Consider the following 19,761-nt stretch of genomic DNA (forward strand, 5'->3'; position numbering starts at 1 on the left):
AGTGCCTACAAATTGTATATTATAGTATGTATAGTTTAAATCGTTATAATGCAACGATAAGATCTTCAGTTCGTACGTGCATCCACGTGTGCCCCAGATTTGACCTGGAGCAGAGCCAGGCCCAGGACGACGTACAAAGAGAAAAGAGCCAGCGGGAGAAATTGGCTCGGGAGAAAGACATCATGACCGGTGAGATATTTAACCTCCGCCAGCAGCTGCAGGTAAGCATCTCTTTTTTTTTTTTTTTTTTTTTTTCTCCCCCCTTCCGCTCTCTGAGTGATATACTGTAGCCTGGCTCGTACGGATGTCTAACTTTTACTGTGCGCCTCCCTGCCTCCCGCAAGGACAAGGACACAGAACTGTACGCCGCCAATGTGAAAGTGCAGCAACTAGAGGGAGAGCTACAGGATCTGTCCTCCCAGGAGTCCAAGGACGAGGCCTCGCAGGCCAAGTTGAAGAGGCAACTTCATGACCTCGAGGCGAAGGTGAAAGATCAGGAAGAGGAGTTGGATGAGCAGGCTGGAACCATCCAAATGCTGGAGCAGGTACTCGTTTTTTTTTATATATATATACAGTAAAACTTCTTTAGGTCTGACTAGCTTTGTCCATTTCCAGAACATGAAATTTCTCCGAAATCATTCACTCTAATTTTAATATTGTCTCTGTATATCTATGTCGCAAGCTGCAATGCGTGTCCTTATCTTGCACTCAGGCTAAGCTGAGACTTGAGATGGAGATGGAGAGGCAGCGGCAGACCCACTCCAAAGAGATTGAGAGCAAGGATGAAGAGGTAGAGGAAATCAGGCGGTCGTGCAGTAAGAAGGTAGGCGTTGCTCATTTTCACCCTTTGTGCATTAATTTTTCTTATTCATGTCCTCTCTTCTCTAAACTACCAATTAGCCAGGCCCATTCAAGGCAGCACAGAGAAACAGACACCGACGCTCACAAATATGCCGAAGTTCAGTGTAATTAACCCGGCGTATTTTTAGAAACTGCTTCCTGTAAATTCCATTTTGTCTTTGAAAAAGGAGCAAAAATAATTAAAAAAAAAAATTTTATGCAAAGGAAGCGGGGTTTGTAATGTTATCAACTGCCAAGTGCAAAAAATGTTTTTTTTTTTTTTTTTACAACACTGCAGAATGGATATAAAGAGCCTTGGAAAAGTGTCCGTACTCCCTGACCTTTTTTACCTTCTACATTCAAAAACCTCAATATATTTTATTAGGATTGTATGTGCATAATTTTGAAAATGAAAGAAAAATGATACATGGTTTGCATATATATATAGGCTTACGGCAGGACTGGCTGAGATATTCTAACATGTTAAAATGCTTCTATCCTTACAATTTCATTCAAGCTCTGGCTTTAGGTTTACGGTAATCGGCCCTGTGGAAGGTTAACCTCCACCCCGGTCTTATGGCTTTTGAAGACATTTTTTTATTGGGATCTCCTTGCAATTACCTCCATCCATCTTGTCAAATCTGAACAGCTTCCCTGGTGCTGCTTAAGAAAAGCATTACCATTACATAATGCAGCACCATCTTGTTTTACAGTGGGAATGGTGTTGAAGGTAGTGTGTAACTTAGTTTTCATCCTTCTCCTTGCTACTCAGACTAATTTTTCTGAGGAAAAAAATCTCCGTCCTTCCCTCCCTCCAGCCACTTCTATGATGGACATTTCTACTTTGCTTCTGCTGATCGAAGCGCACCAAAAGCAGAGCTGCAACTTTAAAACCAAAGTATCAACCAAACCGGGATTTTTGCATACTGTTACACTCCCAACTATTTGCAATTTCAGGGACTTTTGAAAGCAGTTGAACTGATTTTTATTTTGGGATATTGTTGTGAAGCGAGCTAAATAAAAACGTGTTACACACTTATCAACTCTATTTGTAAAAAAAACGCGTGTTTGTCTCATGTGTTATTTTCCTTTCGCTTCATAATTTAGTGCGACTTAATGCCGGTGTATCGTATGAAATCCCACTAAAAAGTTTCTGGTTGTAACACAAGCAGGTGTGAAAGGTGTTTACGGGGGTGTGATTCTTTTTCTAAGGCGCTGTAGATCTATAACAAACCTGAATTACAAATGGAAGAATAGTATTTTATTGGATGCTGTAATGGCTTGCAGCTCTAAACCGCGACACCTAACAAAATGGTTCGTGATGCATGTGCGACTTTAACTGATATTCTCCTCCTGCGTCTTTGACATTCCCGTGTCCTGCAGCTCAAACACATGGAGGTACAGCTGGAGGAGGAGTACGACGACAAACAGAAAGTCATACGTGAAAAACGGGAGCTGGAGTCCAAGCTCCTGATTGCCAAGGACCAGGTACTGCCTTCGCTCTTCGCCTCCGTGCTAAAGTGTGTGTGATTTAAACGCGGGCCACTTCTCTTGATTGGAAATAAAATGCTTTTGAGTTCTGAGAGGTGCTCTGAGTTTAGATGGAGGCTAGATGGTCATGTGTAATAGTAATAACTACAGCGGAGTGATTCGTTATTCAGGTTAGCCAGAGGGATGTGGAGACGGAGAAGAGGCTAAAGAAAGACTTGAAGAGAACAAAAGTCCTCCTGGCTGATGCTCAGATTATGCTGGACCACCTGAAGAGCAACGCCCCCAGCAAAAGGGAGATTGCCCAGCTCAAAAATCAAGTACGTCCTCTTTGGGATCGTTTCGCTTCTAACTCAACAGATGACAGTACTGCAGCATTTAATGAGTGACAAAAATATACTGAGAATAAAGGGCTTTTCAGAGTATAAAACAACAACTATGGAGAAATCTTTCATCATCTCCAGCAGGGATTCTTGATCTCGGCCCACTAACGTTTGTCCTTCACTTCCCTCCTGCACGTTTCCCACTGTGCCTCACAGCTGGAGGAGTCAGAGTTTACTTGTGCGGCAGCGGTGAAAGCTCGAAAGGGCATGGAGATTGAAATTGAAGATTTGCATATTCAAATGGAAGATGTGGTCAAAACCAAGATGGCGGTGAGTTTTGTTTTTTTCTCATATATTTTACATTGTAGCGCCAGTATAAGTGAGTCTCTGTTCTAACAAATAGAACTTTAGTGTGCTTTTCAGTTTGTGTGTCCAACACAAAATGCTTTTATGCTTAAAATGTAATTAATAATGTGCACATTTCAAACATCAATGTTTAGACTGTTTTTTTTTCTGCACTTGTGTTTTTTTTATATTCACTTTTCCAATGAGAAGAAACCCTCAGAAATAACAATGTGTAATTACTTAAGGGTCTGTGCATATCAAATTCTCACTCCTCAAATTGCAGTAGGGTTCTCATTTATATGCATACAGGAGGCCATTCTGGGATATTAAAATAATAAACGGCCTTTGGCATATGTCTGATTTCAACATTTTGCTCTAATGGTTAAATAAGCTTTGCTGATTTTTTTTTTTTTCTTTCTCAGTCTGCTCATTAACAACTGTCTCACGAGACTTCTTCCTACATTTTCGACTCATGGACTGAGGATATTTGTGTCTCTTGGGATGACACACAGTGTGCTGTGTGTCTCCAGTTTTGGTTTTTTAATTGCCGCATTTATGGCAAGGCAGGGTCTTGCAAATGTCTCAGATTAGAGAATTCATATCGAGAACTGGTGCGCCACCAGCTGAAACCGAAAGTAGGACATCGCCGGCACGCTGCACACGCTGCACTTTGCCTGGCCTAAACGAGCCAATTGATTATCTCCAATTGGTGTCATCCTCCAGCCATAACCTTGTCTAGATTATGTTCCAGTGCAGCAAGATGAAACTTCGGGACTACCCTGGCTTGGCCAGCTAATCGTCATTTATCATATTTGATAGCTCATGAATACATCCTGACATTCTGTACCAAGGTGTGTTTTTTCTATCCGTTTGTCACTTAGCTGGAGGAGCAGATCAGCCGTCTGCAGAGAGAGAAGAACGACCTGCAGTCTCGCATGGAGGAGGACCAGGAAGACATGAACGAGCTGATGAAGAAACACAAAGCCGCAGTTGCACAGGTTGCTCAACCGTCGATGAATTTCAGTCATATGTTTGAATGCGTTTGAGATGTCAATGCAAAGAGCAGTACTCCTAATGAATAGACACATGACCAGTCTACAGTTAAAGCCATGCTGTTTGGTGCCTTTTGTCTAAGTCAGTTTTGTCTGATGTCGTTTGATCTGTTAGCCTTTAGTCTGCTGCTCTTTTGTCCCCTGCTGATTGGTTGGATGCTCTTTAGTCAGAATCTGTTTGGTCTTATAGCTTTAGATCGGTTGCCATTTGGTCTGGTTCAGGCAGTCAGGTGTTGAGAGACTCGTGGTACGAAAAACTCCAAGCAAAGATACCTCATTATCATAGTAATAACAGAATTTAGAACAAAAATGTATAACATGATTAATTTACCTTTTTAACAAAAAAAGTAACAATTACTAAATGTTTGTTGCCAAAAAATGTATTTTTACTGATATAATTATGTTAATAAACTTATTGTTGCCTTTGAGGACACAGCCATTTCACGCAGTCATGACAATTCATTACAAAAAGGTTTCTTTCCTCTGTGAAGATATTTAGAAAAATCCCAATTGTAATCTTCATTCAAAAGTTGTCAAATAAAATTAAACTCAGTGTCAGCTAAAACAGTAGGTTGATTTAAAAATATTGTTTAAGTGATTGGGATTCCAGAACTTTATCTGGATTTCGGAGGGCAGTAAGAAAACAATATTGCTGTTCAACACGTTGAGGCCAGTAACTGGCCCTTGCCTAGTCTGCTGCCATTTGATACCATGACTTTTAGTTCTGATGTCATTTAGTCCGACTCAGTTTTGTCTCACTTGGTTTTGGATCATCTGATGCCATTTTGTCTAAGTGTGCTTGATCTGGTAGGAGTTGGTCTGGTGGCATTTGGTTTTATACCTTTTACCCGAGTCTTTTTGGTCTCTGGAGTTTGTTTGAGGGCTAATGCTTGGTTTCTAAGGACCAAATGCTTTGCTTTTGCCTGTGGTATGATATCTAAGGTCATTTGACATGTCGATGCTCCAAAATTGTACATCATACTTACATCTCTAGATATATAATTTATCTAACGACACATGCAGAATGTTGCCGTGTGCTGTCAATGATGTATTTTGTTTCTGACACAGCGTGTGCTTTCAAATAAGCGAGATCTGCTCTACATCAAAACCACATGACACGTTATTGGAGTTGAACCTGCTGTGTTTACGAACCATTAACAAAAAAAGTAATTTTGTTCCAAGATAATTGAAACATATCTGAAACACTCAGGTCTCATCCTTTCTTGTTTAATCGTTGACAAAGATTAATTCTTGTTTTTTGTCTACGTGCGTGCGTGCGTGTGTGTGTGTGTGTGTGTGTGTGTGTGTGTTAGTCGGCAAGGGACTTGAGCCAGATCAATGACCTGCAGGCCCAGCTGGAAGAAGCCACAAAGGAGAAGCAGGAAATCCAAGAAAAGGTATAGTAAAAAGAAGTGTTCATAAGCACCTCCACAGCAGCCTCCCGGGAACGTGCTCACTGCCTCAGCACTTCCCTCTGATTATGCCTCAGCTTTTCTCAGAGTATCACTGATTATTATGACCGTGGATGGATGCTTGGTTTCTATGGCAGTTTTCTTTTAAATTGCAAATGCAATCTAGATGTAAATAGTACAAATCTGTGAAATTTCACAGCCAAAGTGGGAAACTGTTCTTTCGCCTCTGTTCTCATATACAGCGAAGGCATGTATCAGCAACCCATTACGCCGAAGGAATTAAAGGACTCATTCAAGCCTTTTTCAATAATTGTCTGCCTACACGACCTCACCACTTCAGTCTCAGGAAGCTATCTTGTGTTTTTAGAATAATTTGATTTGAAAACACGGGAGCACTAAATAAAAAAGTGCCAATTTGAAAGCAGCGCAATGAGATGAGCGTTCTGTATTGAGACTTGGCTATTAAAGAAATGAAATGTGATAACAGGACATAGCGCGACATCACAAACAAATATTGGGCCTGTGTGCTATGATTATATTAGTCAACTAAAAAAGGTGTCGTTCTACTCTCACACATATGAAAGAGGCCTCACAGTTGAGTCACTTTTTAAATGTCACACTGTTATTTTGTACGACCCAGTGGGCCGTCTGTTTGCATCGTCACACAAAGGCATCTGATACACGCGTAATGAAAGTTAATTCTATTAATTTGATTATATTTTGATGTACAATTTTTTAATTGTACGTCTGGTAGGACATCGAGCCCCTTGTATTTATAGCCAGTAGTTAAAGTTTAATTAAAGGGTTGTGTTTAGTAAGTTTCACACAACTGCTGCTCCACTAGACTGATGCCCTGTCTCTTTTGCTGAAACTACTCAGTGAAGGAAAAGAAAGAGGAGAATGGGGAAGATGTTAAATCCTGTGATGATGACGATTAAATCACAGTATCTCTCTTTGTTGTTTCTTTTTTTTTGTGGTTTTGAGCAGCCCTACACTTTCGTGGCCTGAATGAACCACTGGCATGCCTCTACATGTAGTAGAAAATCCAGTTTTATCTCAAGAAACTTCTCATTCCTGTGCTTCTCCTGACTTCATCTTTCAACATCTCACTGATCCAGAAAATTGCCAACCGTCTGTTTCACTTAGTATCTCCATCCACACTGAAGAGTGTTGTTCTCTGCATGTTCTCTGTAAGTGCTTACGTTTTAGCTAAAAAGGAGCCTGACTAACAAAATGAATATCAGCAATTTTTATTGATTAAGTGTGAGGTAAGTTCTATTAGATTTTATTTTTATTTTTATTATTTGCTTTCTGATAAGCAATCTGACAGAGAAGCACAGCATAACATACTAGGATGAGCTCGGGCAAAAGCTGGTATAAACTATATATGTAGCTTGAATATTTTAATGAATAACTGGCAGGATCAATAAGATAATTGTAATGTGAACGGCAGTGAGAGACATAATGCAGCCCTATAACAAGTTTTGGCAATGCTCCAGAACATGCAGACTTTCGATTGAGGAGAAATAGGTTATTGAGCATAGTGGAGTCTGAGAAGAATGAGATCAGTGATCAATAAGGAGCTGGAACGGGACTTGGAAAGCCTTGACGAGATGCTGGAGAAATAATTCTGCAAAGCCTCAAGTTGAAGATCGGCCTGTCTTGATTGTCAGTAACTTTTGGATATTGCTGCACAGAATATATGGGTTTAGTATTTTTTTGGGCTGGCTGCCTAAGTGACCTGAATAATTTCCTCTTTGAGCACTGACGAGTGTTTCACTAAAATGACGAGCGTAAGAACAGAAAAAAAAAGAGCCAGAATTATGGAGTGAAAATTAAGTGCACAGTAAATAAAACCACTAAAATTTGCCAGCTCCAGGCGTGTTTAGAGTTAATGTGATTTATTCTGAGCTTTTGTGCGTTTCTGTATTAATTTGATTACCCAATCACCTATTACAAAACATTTTTGAACAATTTCATCATAATTATTCTTTCATGTTGTTTTTCAATCTGAGATCAAATGGCTTAAATAGCTAAGTATGATAAGTCATCAGGCATTATATTGTTTATAATTACTTGGTCCTAAATATTGCAAACAAGGGAAAATAAGTTTGGTTGCTTAGTGTTGAAAAGTGAGTTGATCTTGATTCACTTTAAAATACATTGCTCGCCACATAAATTGTTTTTGAACAAATTTTATTCTAATTACAGTATGTAAAACTGTTAAAACGAGACAAAAGCAACACAAGTGCTGTTTTAAGGATGCTCTGTCTTGGGCTTAAATGACCCTCTTTTTGGTGCTATAGTTAAATATGGGAATTTCATGCAAGCTGGCGAATGCACGGCCACAAATTGCATTTCCAAACACATCTTTCAAGAGTCATGTTAAATTGTGTCATCTAAAGAAATGTCGTCTTGCTTGAACTTGGAATACATTTCTCGGATGTTCCCCATGCCTTGATCTATGTTAACATTTAGAACCCAGTCTGTACCATAAACCTAATCCTGTAACCTAAATGCCCAGTGTCAGTCCCGAGATGAGTCCTGCTGAAGTGTGTCATCCTCTGACCTTTTCTCGCCTGGATCGTTAGGAAGGTCAGCGCTTTCACTTATTCGGTGGAATATTTTAAGAACCAACAGATGGCTGGCTTAGAAGTAATGATTCAAAAATGTATGGGTCACAGTTTGCTGGCTGCGCAACAGCATGTTGGCAACCCTGATATAGGTCAAAGCTTTAATTTGCTGCGGACCTTCCTTTCTTTTTCTCCTGCAACATGCTGAACGGCGGTCTTGTAAGCTCACCAACAAAAAGCCTTTTTTATGTGAATCATACTACTCTCACAAATGCGAAGCTACAGTTGTTTCATCTGGTTTATGCCGTCTTTGGGCTGATTGGTTAAATTGCTGTATCCGGTTAGATGTCAGCTAATGGTTGAGGCTGTGAATAAGTGTATATTCATATGGTAAAAAGGTTAATGCATCTGATTTAGGCCGTTTTTTTTATAATAGAGCTTTTATCTTGTTTTCCTAATGGAGTACCATTTGCTCAGAGGATAACCTTTGATGGTGTTGGGTGTGACATATATGAATGCAAAGGAATTTCCTTAGTTGATGGATTGATGTTGCAAAAATGAGTTTCTTCTGGGCTGTTAAAGCTGAATGTAATTTGACTGCAAAAGCACCAACATCCTCATATGCCACTGAACTGCCCGAGGAAGTCAATGCAGCCTTCATAATGATAAGGATGACATTTATGTAGGCATTACTTTCTTACTTTTCAGACTTGCATCTATGTTTGATTTTGACAGAAGGGACCATTTATATTACTGTATTTTCTGGACTATAATGCACACTTAAAATCCCTACATTTTGCTTTATACTGTATATGATTAAAGTTGTACTTACTGACTAATTTTATGTGGTACAATGGACTCAAAAATCTGTTAAAATGTGTACGTACGACCTTTGTTAGCAACGAAGCCGCTCGGAGCATTACGGTACACTGTGTCACTGCCTGATCGGACCCCTGAGCTGTCTAAAAGACTGCCTGACTGTAATGTCTAAACTAGAAGCGCATTCATGTATGGCAGCCCATGCCCAGAGTGCGCTAGCAACAATAAACCAATTAAGTTAATTCAATATGAAAGTTGAGTTTATTTTGGCCTTATGTTAGAAACAGGGCAGTGTAGTCCAACTACTCTGTCCTCCCGACAGACGGATAACTCTCTCTTTCAGGAAAGAGCTGTGTACGCGGAGGGATTTTACACACTTAGGTTTTATTTAATGCATTTTATAATCCTGTGCGAGTAATGTGTGGACATAGACACACTTAGATACGTTAATTCACGGTGTGCCTTATAATCCGGTGTGCCTTCTGGTCCGAAAAAATACAGTAATACATATTTTAAAGTCACATTTCTCGTTAAATATGTGAAAAACAGCCTACTTACCAACATCTTAGAACACTCCCAATTAAACTAACAGTAGATAAAAACAACCCAAACCTTAGCCTTCAGTATTTAGACGGAGATTAAATTACACAACAGTGCACTGTATTTACTTATGACGCAACCTCAGAACGCAACTGGTTGAACTGGATTTTATTTAGAAATATCAAGTAAAGGAGGGTGAATCTAAATGGTCACCTCACTTTTGAGGTTTTTACTAGTAAATATCAGTTAGAAAACCATATGTATTTTTTTCTCTTTTAAATGTTTTTCTCTGTTTAGGCTATTACATAAAACTCCAGTAAAAACATTGCAGTCTGTGTCTGTTGCATTACTAAATGCAGAAACGTGTAAGATAAGGGAACACATTTGCAAATATATATTAGCCTCTTTACTGGGCTTGTTAGAACCGCAGCATGCCGGAAGGTTAAGATCCTCTGGCCTCAACCACGTGGGTCTCGTTCCAGTGGCCCACTTCTCATCAGAATGTCCTAATTTACCTAACTTGATGGTGTTAGCCTGGGTGACACATCCTGTATATGCATTTTATTCCTGATGTCAGTGGAGGTTGCTGTAAGAGCGATTAGAACCCATGATTATGTCCAAGAGAACAGTGTCTCTGACTACTGAAAAACCAGCGTGCAAGAAAATGATCAGAGGAAAAGTCATGAAGAGACGAGGCTCAGCATGGTGTGTACCATTGACAGACTGAGGAATTGACTGATATAAAGAAGTCCTAACCACGGCTTCAGAGGGCTGAATGAAATTGCTGCATAGAGGCACTAATCATGGCTACACAAGAACAAGCACTAGGCACAACAGAGGCTCAGGTCTACCACGTCATACAGGACCCACGTTGGACTGTAAGGATATGAAAATTTTGTATCAACATTATTGCGAGAAAATTGATTGCGGGTTTCCTAAACTATTATGGCTTTGTTTAAAAACGTGTAAAAAGATATGCAAAATGTTTTATTACTAACCGTAAAGCCGGCAGCATAAATGGAATTATCAAACTCATTAAGGTCTGTAGTAGTAGCAGTGGTAATATTATACTCCGTATATTAATCATTTTGATAACTGCCCTTATTTAAATGAGGTCATGGACAAATTACGGTGTGCAAACCGAAGCAAAAATGCATCCAGGATCCTCAGTCTTGTTCTAATATAAAAACGATGATGCTCTAAGCAGTTTTATTGTTTTGAAAGGTGTGCTCGAGGTTCTGTCTCAGTTAATATTATGAGCAAAGTAGATACTTGTCAAACTGTTTCAGGCAAAACATCTTTGGCACTCCTATCGAGTATAAGCAGACATATATTGGCACAATGCGGATTGTTTAAGAAATCTGAGAAGTTAGAAACAAGTTAGACGGACAAACCAGACCATTCTGAATTTGCAACCATTCATGTAAAGGTTGCCTTACTTGGCATTAGTTAATAGACAGCCAGTGGCAGATGACTACTCATGTTGGTTACTTCTGCATTGAATTGAATATAGTGGGGAAAGAATATTCTCCTAAAACCCTTATTGGCAATACAATCCCAAATCCAACAGCATGTAACGCTTGGTGCACTTTTGAGATTAAAATGTCCCTTCTTTGCTGAGCAATTTCATACTACGCATTAAAAAAACATTGAATTTCCTTTTTTTGTTATTAAGTAATTATAAAATGAGTTATTTCAAAAATAATCATTAAAACCTGTTAAGGTTTCATCACAGCTGGTAGTAAGATGCTGGCAGGCAAGGAGTCCGTGGAACACCATAACCAAGCTGCTGCGATTGTGTACGGGAGCATCTGTGCCGATTATGGCCTGGAAGATCCCCAGTCAAAGTGGAAGACACCACGAAGAGCGGCTGAAAAGGATGAGGCCAAGATCCTGTGGGACTCGCAGATCCACACAGATCCACACAGATCCACAGCTGATGCCTAACCTACCGGACATTGTGGTGGTGGAAAAAAGCAGAAAGGAGAGCAGCGGCACTTGTTACTGAAAAGTGCTTTAGAAATGAACTTGCCTAGCAGTGATAGACTGGAGATCCAAACTGACAGCAACATCAAGACGGAGTGCCAGAAGCTCAAGAATTAGGCAGCAATTATTCTATATGTGCACTCTATGCCTTTTAATTATAAAGGGAGATAATTTACAGAAAATTAAGTATATCGTGACATGAACAATTAATTAGAGTGCCTGATTGGGATCAAGGTTGCTTTATTTTATCACGCGTTGAGTAATAATAGTGATTTCTGGAGAATGTTGTGTTTTTGCCTAGTAATGATCGCTGACCTAGTTCAGATTCCTCTATGCTCATCAGATGATGCTGTTCTCCCATCCAAATTGCCAGCAGACGTCTAATAGAACGTTCCCCAGACCTCTCATGCGTCTGTTTCACCGTTCCAATTCACGATCATTTAATCGATCAAACCTATTCTAACAAAATGCACCATTTCCACCTTTTAGCCAGACTTTGAGTCGTATGTGCTTTTCTGTCACATTAAACCAATTTGCAATATTAGAAGATAATCGGTTTATTAAATAAAACAAGGAATCAAGTTCTTTATTTAAATTATTTATTAAAATGATCAATAATACTTAAATATTGTTGTCATTATCATGTCATCACAGTAAGCTGAACCCTGCTTATAAATACAATAGTATAACAATATGAATGCAAAAATGTATAAAAGCTACATGATCTAACAGCTTTTTAAGACAAAAAAGAAACAACTATTCAGTTGTTCCTGGGGCAACTTAATGTAACATCTTGGCTATCCATCCATCCATCCATCCATTTTCCAAACCGCTTATCCCTCATGGGGTCGCGGGGGTTGCTGGTGCCTATCTCCAGCTGTCAAATGGGCGAGAGGCGGGGTACACCCTGGACAGGTCGCCAGTCTGTCGCAGGGCAACATCTTGGCTATATAAAATATATTTATTTTATTGACACAGAATTTTTTTTATTAACATTCAGTTATAATTAGAGGTAGCTTTCTAGTGCTTATTGTGCCAAATATTGTCAGTTTTCTATGCTGTTCTTTATGTAGTAACACAATTATATTAAGATGATGACACCTGCGATCGTGGAGCCAGGATTTTACTGATGAACATGCATGCCTGTCAGTGGTTGCCAATAGCACTTTTTAATTTTTTTTAGAAATGGCTTTTATTAAAATGAAAAGCGATTTTCTTTGTTTATTTATGAGCCTGGAAATATTTCCAAATTTGTCTTTCTTGTAATGAAGGAAAAGTGCTGTAGCCTTCTTTCAGCAGCTTGAGTGGCAGTATGCAGCAACATGTGAGGGAGGGGCAATGCTGCTCGGTTTATTCCTCTGTGTTTCATCTGTTTATAACTTCGGTATTTCTTCAATCTGGTGACCAGGTACTGTCTAATTGAGACATAATCAGTAGGATTATAAAATGACCCCTTTGTTGTTGTGGTGGCATGAAGATGGGCCAGACGGTTGTTATAAGTTAGTACATTTCTCATCATGGACGTTAGGTGACCCGCAGGTCGGTTTAAGCTCTTCATTGTGTAGTTTGCCTGTTCCATTTCAACTGTGTGTTTTATTCCGGCTATTCAAACACATCCATAGGTTTATCAATTATTCTAAATTGCAGTGACATGCATCTTTCTGTCGGTGTTGGCCCTTGCTGTGATAGACTGGCATCCCTTCCTCTCACCCAGTTCCAGCTGGGATGGAACCCGGTTTCCATGCCACTCCGTACAGGATGATGCCGGTGTAGCCGATGAGCGTCGTGGATCTGCAGTGGATTAAACAAATACGACCATCTGCTGCCAAACGGCGTGTAGCTCGTGCCGCTCCCGAACGAACGCCACGGCGCATTCCTGCTTTATTAAAATTTACGTGAGCCGAAGCCACTCAGGGCCCACCCTTCAGAACATTTCTGGCTGCACTTAAGATGCACAGCGGGCTGCAAGCCACTGTTAAAATGTGCCAGAGTAGGCACTGATTGTTATCTAAAGCATCTGACCTTGAAGTGGTTATCTCATTCCCAGTAGGAGGGAAATCTGGCTTCTTTAGAAATATCAAAGGAGAGCTCCAAATCCTCCTTGTCTCAGATGCAGAAGTCCCTCATTAGGTGCCCTGCTGCCTTTCGGGCCAGTTTTGTTGTGACGTGTCTATCTTCCTTTTATCAGTCATGGAAGAAAAAAGGATTTAGATAGAACAAACGTGCTTTGCATGAAGCCGAAGCCTCTTTCAAAGCCTGTGAAATTACCGTGACTCACTGTTACTCAGCCTGAACCACAAGCTTTTTTTTTATTTTTTTATTTTTTTTTTGACCATTTTAGGCAGAGTGGAAGCTTATCTCAAACTCATTATTCAGACTGGATGCACCTTATTTATATTTACCAAGACAGAATAAATTAACTCAAATTGGGTGAAAAGTAAACAGCAATCTATTTGGAAGATTTAAAGATCAAGACCTGCTCTTAATGTTTATGCACCCACACAACAGAGGAGAAAAGGAAACCAGCAAATAAGAAGGGAGTGTGCGGCAACCGTCGCTGCTCAGTAACTGACTTTGCATGTTTACATCTCTGCCTGGTGTGTGATATCCTTCCAGCTCCATTCACTCCAGAGCCAGTTGGAGTTCCAAGAACAGTCCATGGTGGAGAAGTCGCTCGTGAGCCGCCAGGAGGCAAAGATCCGTGAGCTGGAGACTAAGTTGGAGTATGAGAAGACTCAAGTCAAGCGCTTGGAGGTGAGATGATACTGCTGATTTCATATAATGCTATAGAAATATATATTTTTTTACATTTAATATAAGACATGTAAATTATTATAGTCATGCTTTAAATAACCTCATTACTAAAGTTAGGATATTTGTCTTTCAAGGAATAATGTTTTTTTTAATCCATGCATAGGACAGCGTATAATATAAACATTTATTTTCTTGTTTTTAAGGTCCTAAAAGCATTTTTTTTAAAATATGTATGATCATAAAATGTGAACAATGCACCAGATTGAGTTTAATTTCCTTTTTAATAGTTTGCATCTTAATAAAAACAAAACATGTAAGAAATATGTTAATCGTTGGGGCTGACCTTGCCTCCATCCAGGACTAGTACAGGTCTAGCATCAGGAAAAGGGGGGCAGCTAACATCTCTGCAGACTCCGCACATCCTGCACATAAACTATTCAGACTTTTACCTCCGGGTCGGCGCTACAGAGCGCTAGCTGCAATAACAAGTGGCCTCAGAGACAGTTTCTTCCCCCAGGCCGTCTCTCTGATGAACACAATGAATACCTCACAGCCTGAGTAGTCAGCTACTCTGCTGTGAAACAACATAAGTATATTTGCACTGTTACGAACACACAACCTCCCTTATTTTTAATATCTACGTGTTGTGAACGCAACACAATCAAGACTAAATTAAGCTGATTCTGATTTAACGCTAATATTTCTTTAACTGGTCTCCTGATGTGTTGGCGATTTAGATTAAGGTTTGTTACATATCACATATATTTACAGACTTCTTTCTGTAAATATGTAATTTTTGTAAACAAAAAGCAAACAATTTTGCTTCACCATTCTTCTCTGTGTTGTAAATATATAAAGACAGATGCGTCCAAACTGCTCTGCAGGTGATTTGCGGTCTTGTGAATGATTTTCTTTGCTTATGTCGTAGTAAACTGGACCCCAAAAATCCATCAACTTTAATTCATCGCACACCCATTCATTAATGCTTGACTAAATATGCTGTTCTTGTTGCTAAAAACACACAAAAATAGAATATACTTATGTAGACCAACAAAATAGAAAATATTGACCCCAAATGGTAAGGAACTAAATGTCCTTCTCATAACACTTTTTTGGTAAGACTTAATTTCAATAAAAATACTACATGTTTAGTTTATTATTGAGCAGGTAAAGGTTTTAATAAAATCCCACTAAAATGTGTTTAGTTTTTTTAAAATTGTACAAAAAGTTACATACTTTAAATACTTGTAATTTAAGAATTTTGGCCTGCATGACAAACATTTTGGACGCCAATGTCAAGGTAGCAATTATTTTCTATTAACTAGACCAAGTTTTCTAAAATAAATTGTACTTTGGAACAGTATTAAACATGTAGAGCAAAGGATGTTGCTGCATCAGTTTATTCTTAGATGGTTTCTTGCGTGTATCTGCAAAAAGTGACTTTTATTTTAGCCGTTACTCACTAAATTGTCAGCCTGTCTTATTTGCTTAAGTTTTGAAGTGAAATAATACAAAAAAAACAACAACTAATAAAGCAACAACAACAATCTTTAATGTCCCTTTTGTGGAGTCAAAATACACAAAAAGTTGGTAAGTTAAACTTTAGATAAGGTATAATGCTGTTGCCATTAATCTCAGTTATTTTAAAGGCTGCGGTAATGTTGATAGCCAAGACCGATTTTGTAAAAAAAAATTGTTACCTTTAAATATACAACCTACAGTACAGCAAGACTGTATTTAATTCTTCTTTTTTTTTTGTGGTCAAGTACAGCAACTTAAAGACTTGAGATTTTTCTGAACTTTAATTCACACCGCCTACCAATGAATTAATTCAAATGATGTTTTTCGTCGTTTTGAATTCCCAAATGACCTGCCGCATAGTTAACCGTGCTGTTATGACATGCGGTCGTTGAGATCTTTTGAAATCAGTTTGTCAAAGCTAAGCTGTTAAATTGGAACATTGTGCTGAAAGCCTTCATATCGACTGCTCGCCAGAGCCTAGTGGGCCGCCTGAAGGAGAATCTAGAAAAGATGACTGAGGAGAAAAACCAACGCGTCGCAGCGGAAAACCGGGAGAAGGAGCAGAACAAGCGCATGCAGAGGCAGATAAGAGACATGAAAGAAGAAATGGGCGAGCTGTCCAAGAAGGAGGGGGAAGCAAGCCGGAAGAAGCATGAACTGGTGAGGCCTTAAGTTCCTTGGTAACCTCACCTGTATTTAAATGAGCTTATAGAGTAATGACGCCTGTTACATGTTGTTCATTTGCCAGGAAATGGATATTGAGAGCTTGGAGGCAGCAAACCAGAGCTTACAAGTGGACCTTAAGCTGGCCTTTAAAAGGATCGGGGACCTGCAGGCAGCCATCGAGGATGAGATGGAGAGTGATGACAATGAGGACTTGATCAACAGGTACCTCCCAGCTTTACAGCGGTTTCATGAAAATGACTGTAGACCTTTTGCACGTCAGGAATTTTAGTGTGTTACCTGCAAGAAATGCACGCTCGTTAATGTTGGCAGTGTTCCAACTGGATGAGGTCTTACATTTATGCATTCAGGGTTGCCAACTTTCTCAAATTGAAAAATGCATTGGAAAAATCCAAGAATTAAAGCAGCTGAACAGTCAGGACTTCAGTCAGGTCTGTATTTTGGGATGTCAGGAATTTGTGGTAGATGTTGTTGCTATGGCGAACATTTGGACTCTACGCCCAGCAATAAAATGGCCTTAAGTTCCTCAAGGAACTTTTGTAAAGAGCATGATCTAATCAATTAGTTGTTTTCAATGGTCCATATAAAAAAGATTAGCTGATGCTTTTTTTTTTTACTTTTTTACATTGTAGTGAACTTTTCATTTCTAACCAATAGATGCAGGGTCTCTTTATCATTTGAAAATTTGGTTTAAGTGCTTCAAAATTTTAGTTAGTTTTTAGTTTGACATAAGTAGAACGGACCAGTTTGTTGGTATTATACTGTAATTACAGAATTACATTCATGGCAACCCAAAGCTTTTACAATTATTATTTTATTTACTAATTTCCTTCAATACTGCTAGTAAAAATCCAATTAAATTTCTAATTTTAATAGTCTGAGACCCCCAAGATGTAATTAATGAATGCTTTTCAGGTATGCCATTTTCAATTTCCCTTAAGAAAAGTTGTCCTAACTACTTATGGTCTAATGTTTCTGCCTATTTGAGCCTGAAACAAAACAGAAGAAGTGAAATAGAAAAAAGGATTTCAGTTGTAAGCAGTTTTACTGGTGTGTGGTAAATTTAATTATATCAAAGAGCATGTTTTATTAATAAAGAAGTATTGTTTTCTGCTTCTAGTCTCTCAGATAGTGATGAAATGCTGATGACATTAAAGTGATTATTAAAATAATCATTTATATTCAGTCACAGTTGAATAGATGCAAATGGAGGTATTTACTTCATATTTTATGGGCTTGCTAGGTTCTCATAGTGCTGCGTCATTAGTAGCAGCTCTCATTCATTTCTTTAAAATCACATGAGAGGAGAAATATTGTCCTGATCCCTCTCTTCTTCCGCTCCATGTCCTTTGAAACTGATAATTCCTCCATAAGTGACTAAAATTTCCCCGTACACATTCCAGACATGGAGAACAGATTTTATTTCTTGTGTATTTTTTTTTTTCCCGTCTCTGTTTTTTCCCCCCTAGTTTGCACATTAGATATAGCTTTGTTTATCAAAAATTACTGGATTTGCCTCTTTGGGCTGATGAGAAATTAAACAAACAGCTTCATATGGTGGATTTTAATAAGTAACAGTCCTTTAAATCCCAAACACAGGATCATTTTGCATTTTAAGGGACAGTTGGCAACCGTGATTTATGCATATGCTTTCACTTTTCCAGTTCATAGTAACAGAAAAGAGAACCGAGCCATCATTAATGTTAATAATCTCAACTGTCTTTCATGCTGTTAGTCAAACTCGCCGCTGTGTAAGGGTCTGTTCCCTTTGCTTCAGTACACACACTGCAGTGTAGCTAAAGGCCTTAACAAACTACAAAACCTGCTGCTTTTCTTAGCAGGCTGTCAATCATCTCTACATACATTTCTAACCTCTTTTGTACTCTGAGTCATGCGCTTTGTCTGCTCCAAAAGTAGTCCTCAAAAGGTTTAATTCAGCCTCCTGCCTCTGATCTTTTGTCTCTTTGCTTTTTTTTTTTTCTCCCTTGTTTGATTACCGCCTGCCTCTTTACAGTGAGGTTGAGGGTTATGCATGCTCTGAACTCAGGGAAGTAAACACCGACCGCAATAATACAGACCTTTTAAAAGGCAGACATTACAAACAGCCGCTCTGTTTACAGAACAATAGATGGTTATTTTCATGTGTTAGCGTTAGTGTAAAATGTTTTTACTTTGGTGCTATCTCATTTTGTCCTCCTTTTTGCACTGTGATTGTTGTATCTCACCTTTGCTGTTTCTCTTTCCTCTCCTTCCCTTCGTGGTGTCATCTTCACTTCTGGCAGTTTGGAAGACATGGTGACAAAATATCAAAAAAGAAAGAACAAAATGTGAGAATGGAAAAAAAAAAAAAATGCATCCTTTGTTTCTGTCGTTGTGTGTCGGTTGAAATAGTTTTTCACACCAATTTTAACCACAGGGGAGAATAATGCAGTATTCCTATTCTTTCACGCTTTAGTCCCCCCCAACCCCCCCACGCCACCCCACCCCTGTAGCCCTGTGAAGAGAAGGCATTTTAAACGGAATGAAAAGCCCTCTCTGTGTTATACATCTCAGATAAAAGCTATGTTTAAAAGATGGCCCCGTGTTTGATTTTACTTTGCTTTATTCTATGCCAAATATCTGCAGGTGTACACAGTCTGCCTCATGTGAGATTCCAGGTTTGTTTGGTGAAATATCAACATAAATAGATGATCTACTATAATTGAAAATGTCAGTCACTCTCCTTTAAACCAATCTCGCCGCTTTAGAAAAATATGCCCTAGAAGAATAATGGTGTACTGAAACAAACCTCTGGTAATACTGCATTCTTATCCCCCCCCACCCCACCCCATTTTTTTTCTTTCACTATTAAACACTTTTTTAAGCTTTGTTGCATGCTATCAAGTGTTTAGGATTAAGGGATGAGTTTGGATTTAACTTTTATAACTTCAGCAGCTTTTCCAAAGCACGTACAGTCACCCTAACATATTGCAGAGATTTACAGCCCATTTGACATGTGAATTAGGCATGGATCAGCATGCGATTTTTTTTTTATACGGTGTCAGATCTGGAAGTAACGTTACTACAGTTTCTTTGGCAGTCATGCGACAATATTACATGATCTGTGTGATTGTATTTAAAAGGATGTCTGTGGGGGGTTGGGCCGTGATGTGCAGGCTCCTTCCTGGTGTCTGAGGCGGTCCCTGGCCTCAGTGGATGCTGTACTGGTGTGGGCGTGTTCATGCTGGTGCCTTGTTGCTTAAGTTCTTGAGATATGGGACAAGGGGCCTTACAAGTATGGGGAAGGGGGGCACCATGCAGTGACTCACTATGGGTTGCCACATCCCATCATGTTTGTGTGGGTGCTCGTCCCACAGGGGTGGGCTCACATCTGCTGGCCTAAGGATCCTAGGGGGGGGGGGGGGGGTGGGTATAGCTAGCCATG

At 39.3% G+C, this 19,761-nt stretch overlaps 1 protein-coding gene across 1 annotated transcript in view; it reads left to right on the top strand.

Annotated features, from left to right (window-relative positions):
• LOC105927773 (unconventional myosin-XVIIIa) overlaps positions 1 to 19,761 on the top strand; it is a 94,703-nt gene that overhangs the window by 65,364 nt on the left and 9,578 nt on the right. Inside the window, 11 exon segments of the mRNA XM_036143332.1 lie at positions 98 to 221; positions 345 to 545; positions 713 to 823; positions 2,224 to 2,328; positions 2,502 to 2,648; positions 2,868 to 2,981; positions 3,878 to 3,994; positions 5,362 to 5,445; positions 13,995 to 14,132; positions 16,128 to 16,313; positions 16,402 to 16,541. Coding sequence (XP_035999225.1) covers positions 98 to 221; positions 345 to 545; positions 713 to 823; positions 2,224 to 2,328; positions 2,502 to 2,648; positions 2,868 to 2,981; positions 3,878 to 3,994; positions 5,362 to 5,445; positions 13,995 to 14,132; positions 16,128 to 16,313; positions 16,402 to 16,541 — 1,467 coding nt within the window.

Source organism: Fundulus heteroclitus, chromosome 11 (genome assembly GCF_011125445.2).
Source record: "Fundulus heteroclitus isolate FHET01 chromosome 11, MU-UCD_Fhet_4.1, whole genome shotgun sequence".
Classification (NCBI taxonomy): Eukaryota; Metazoa; Chordata; class Actinopteri; order Cyprinodontiformes; family Fundulidae; genus Fundulus; species Fundulus heteroclitus.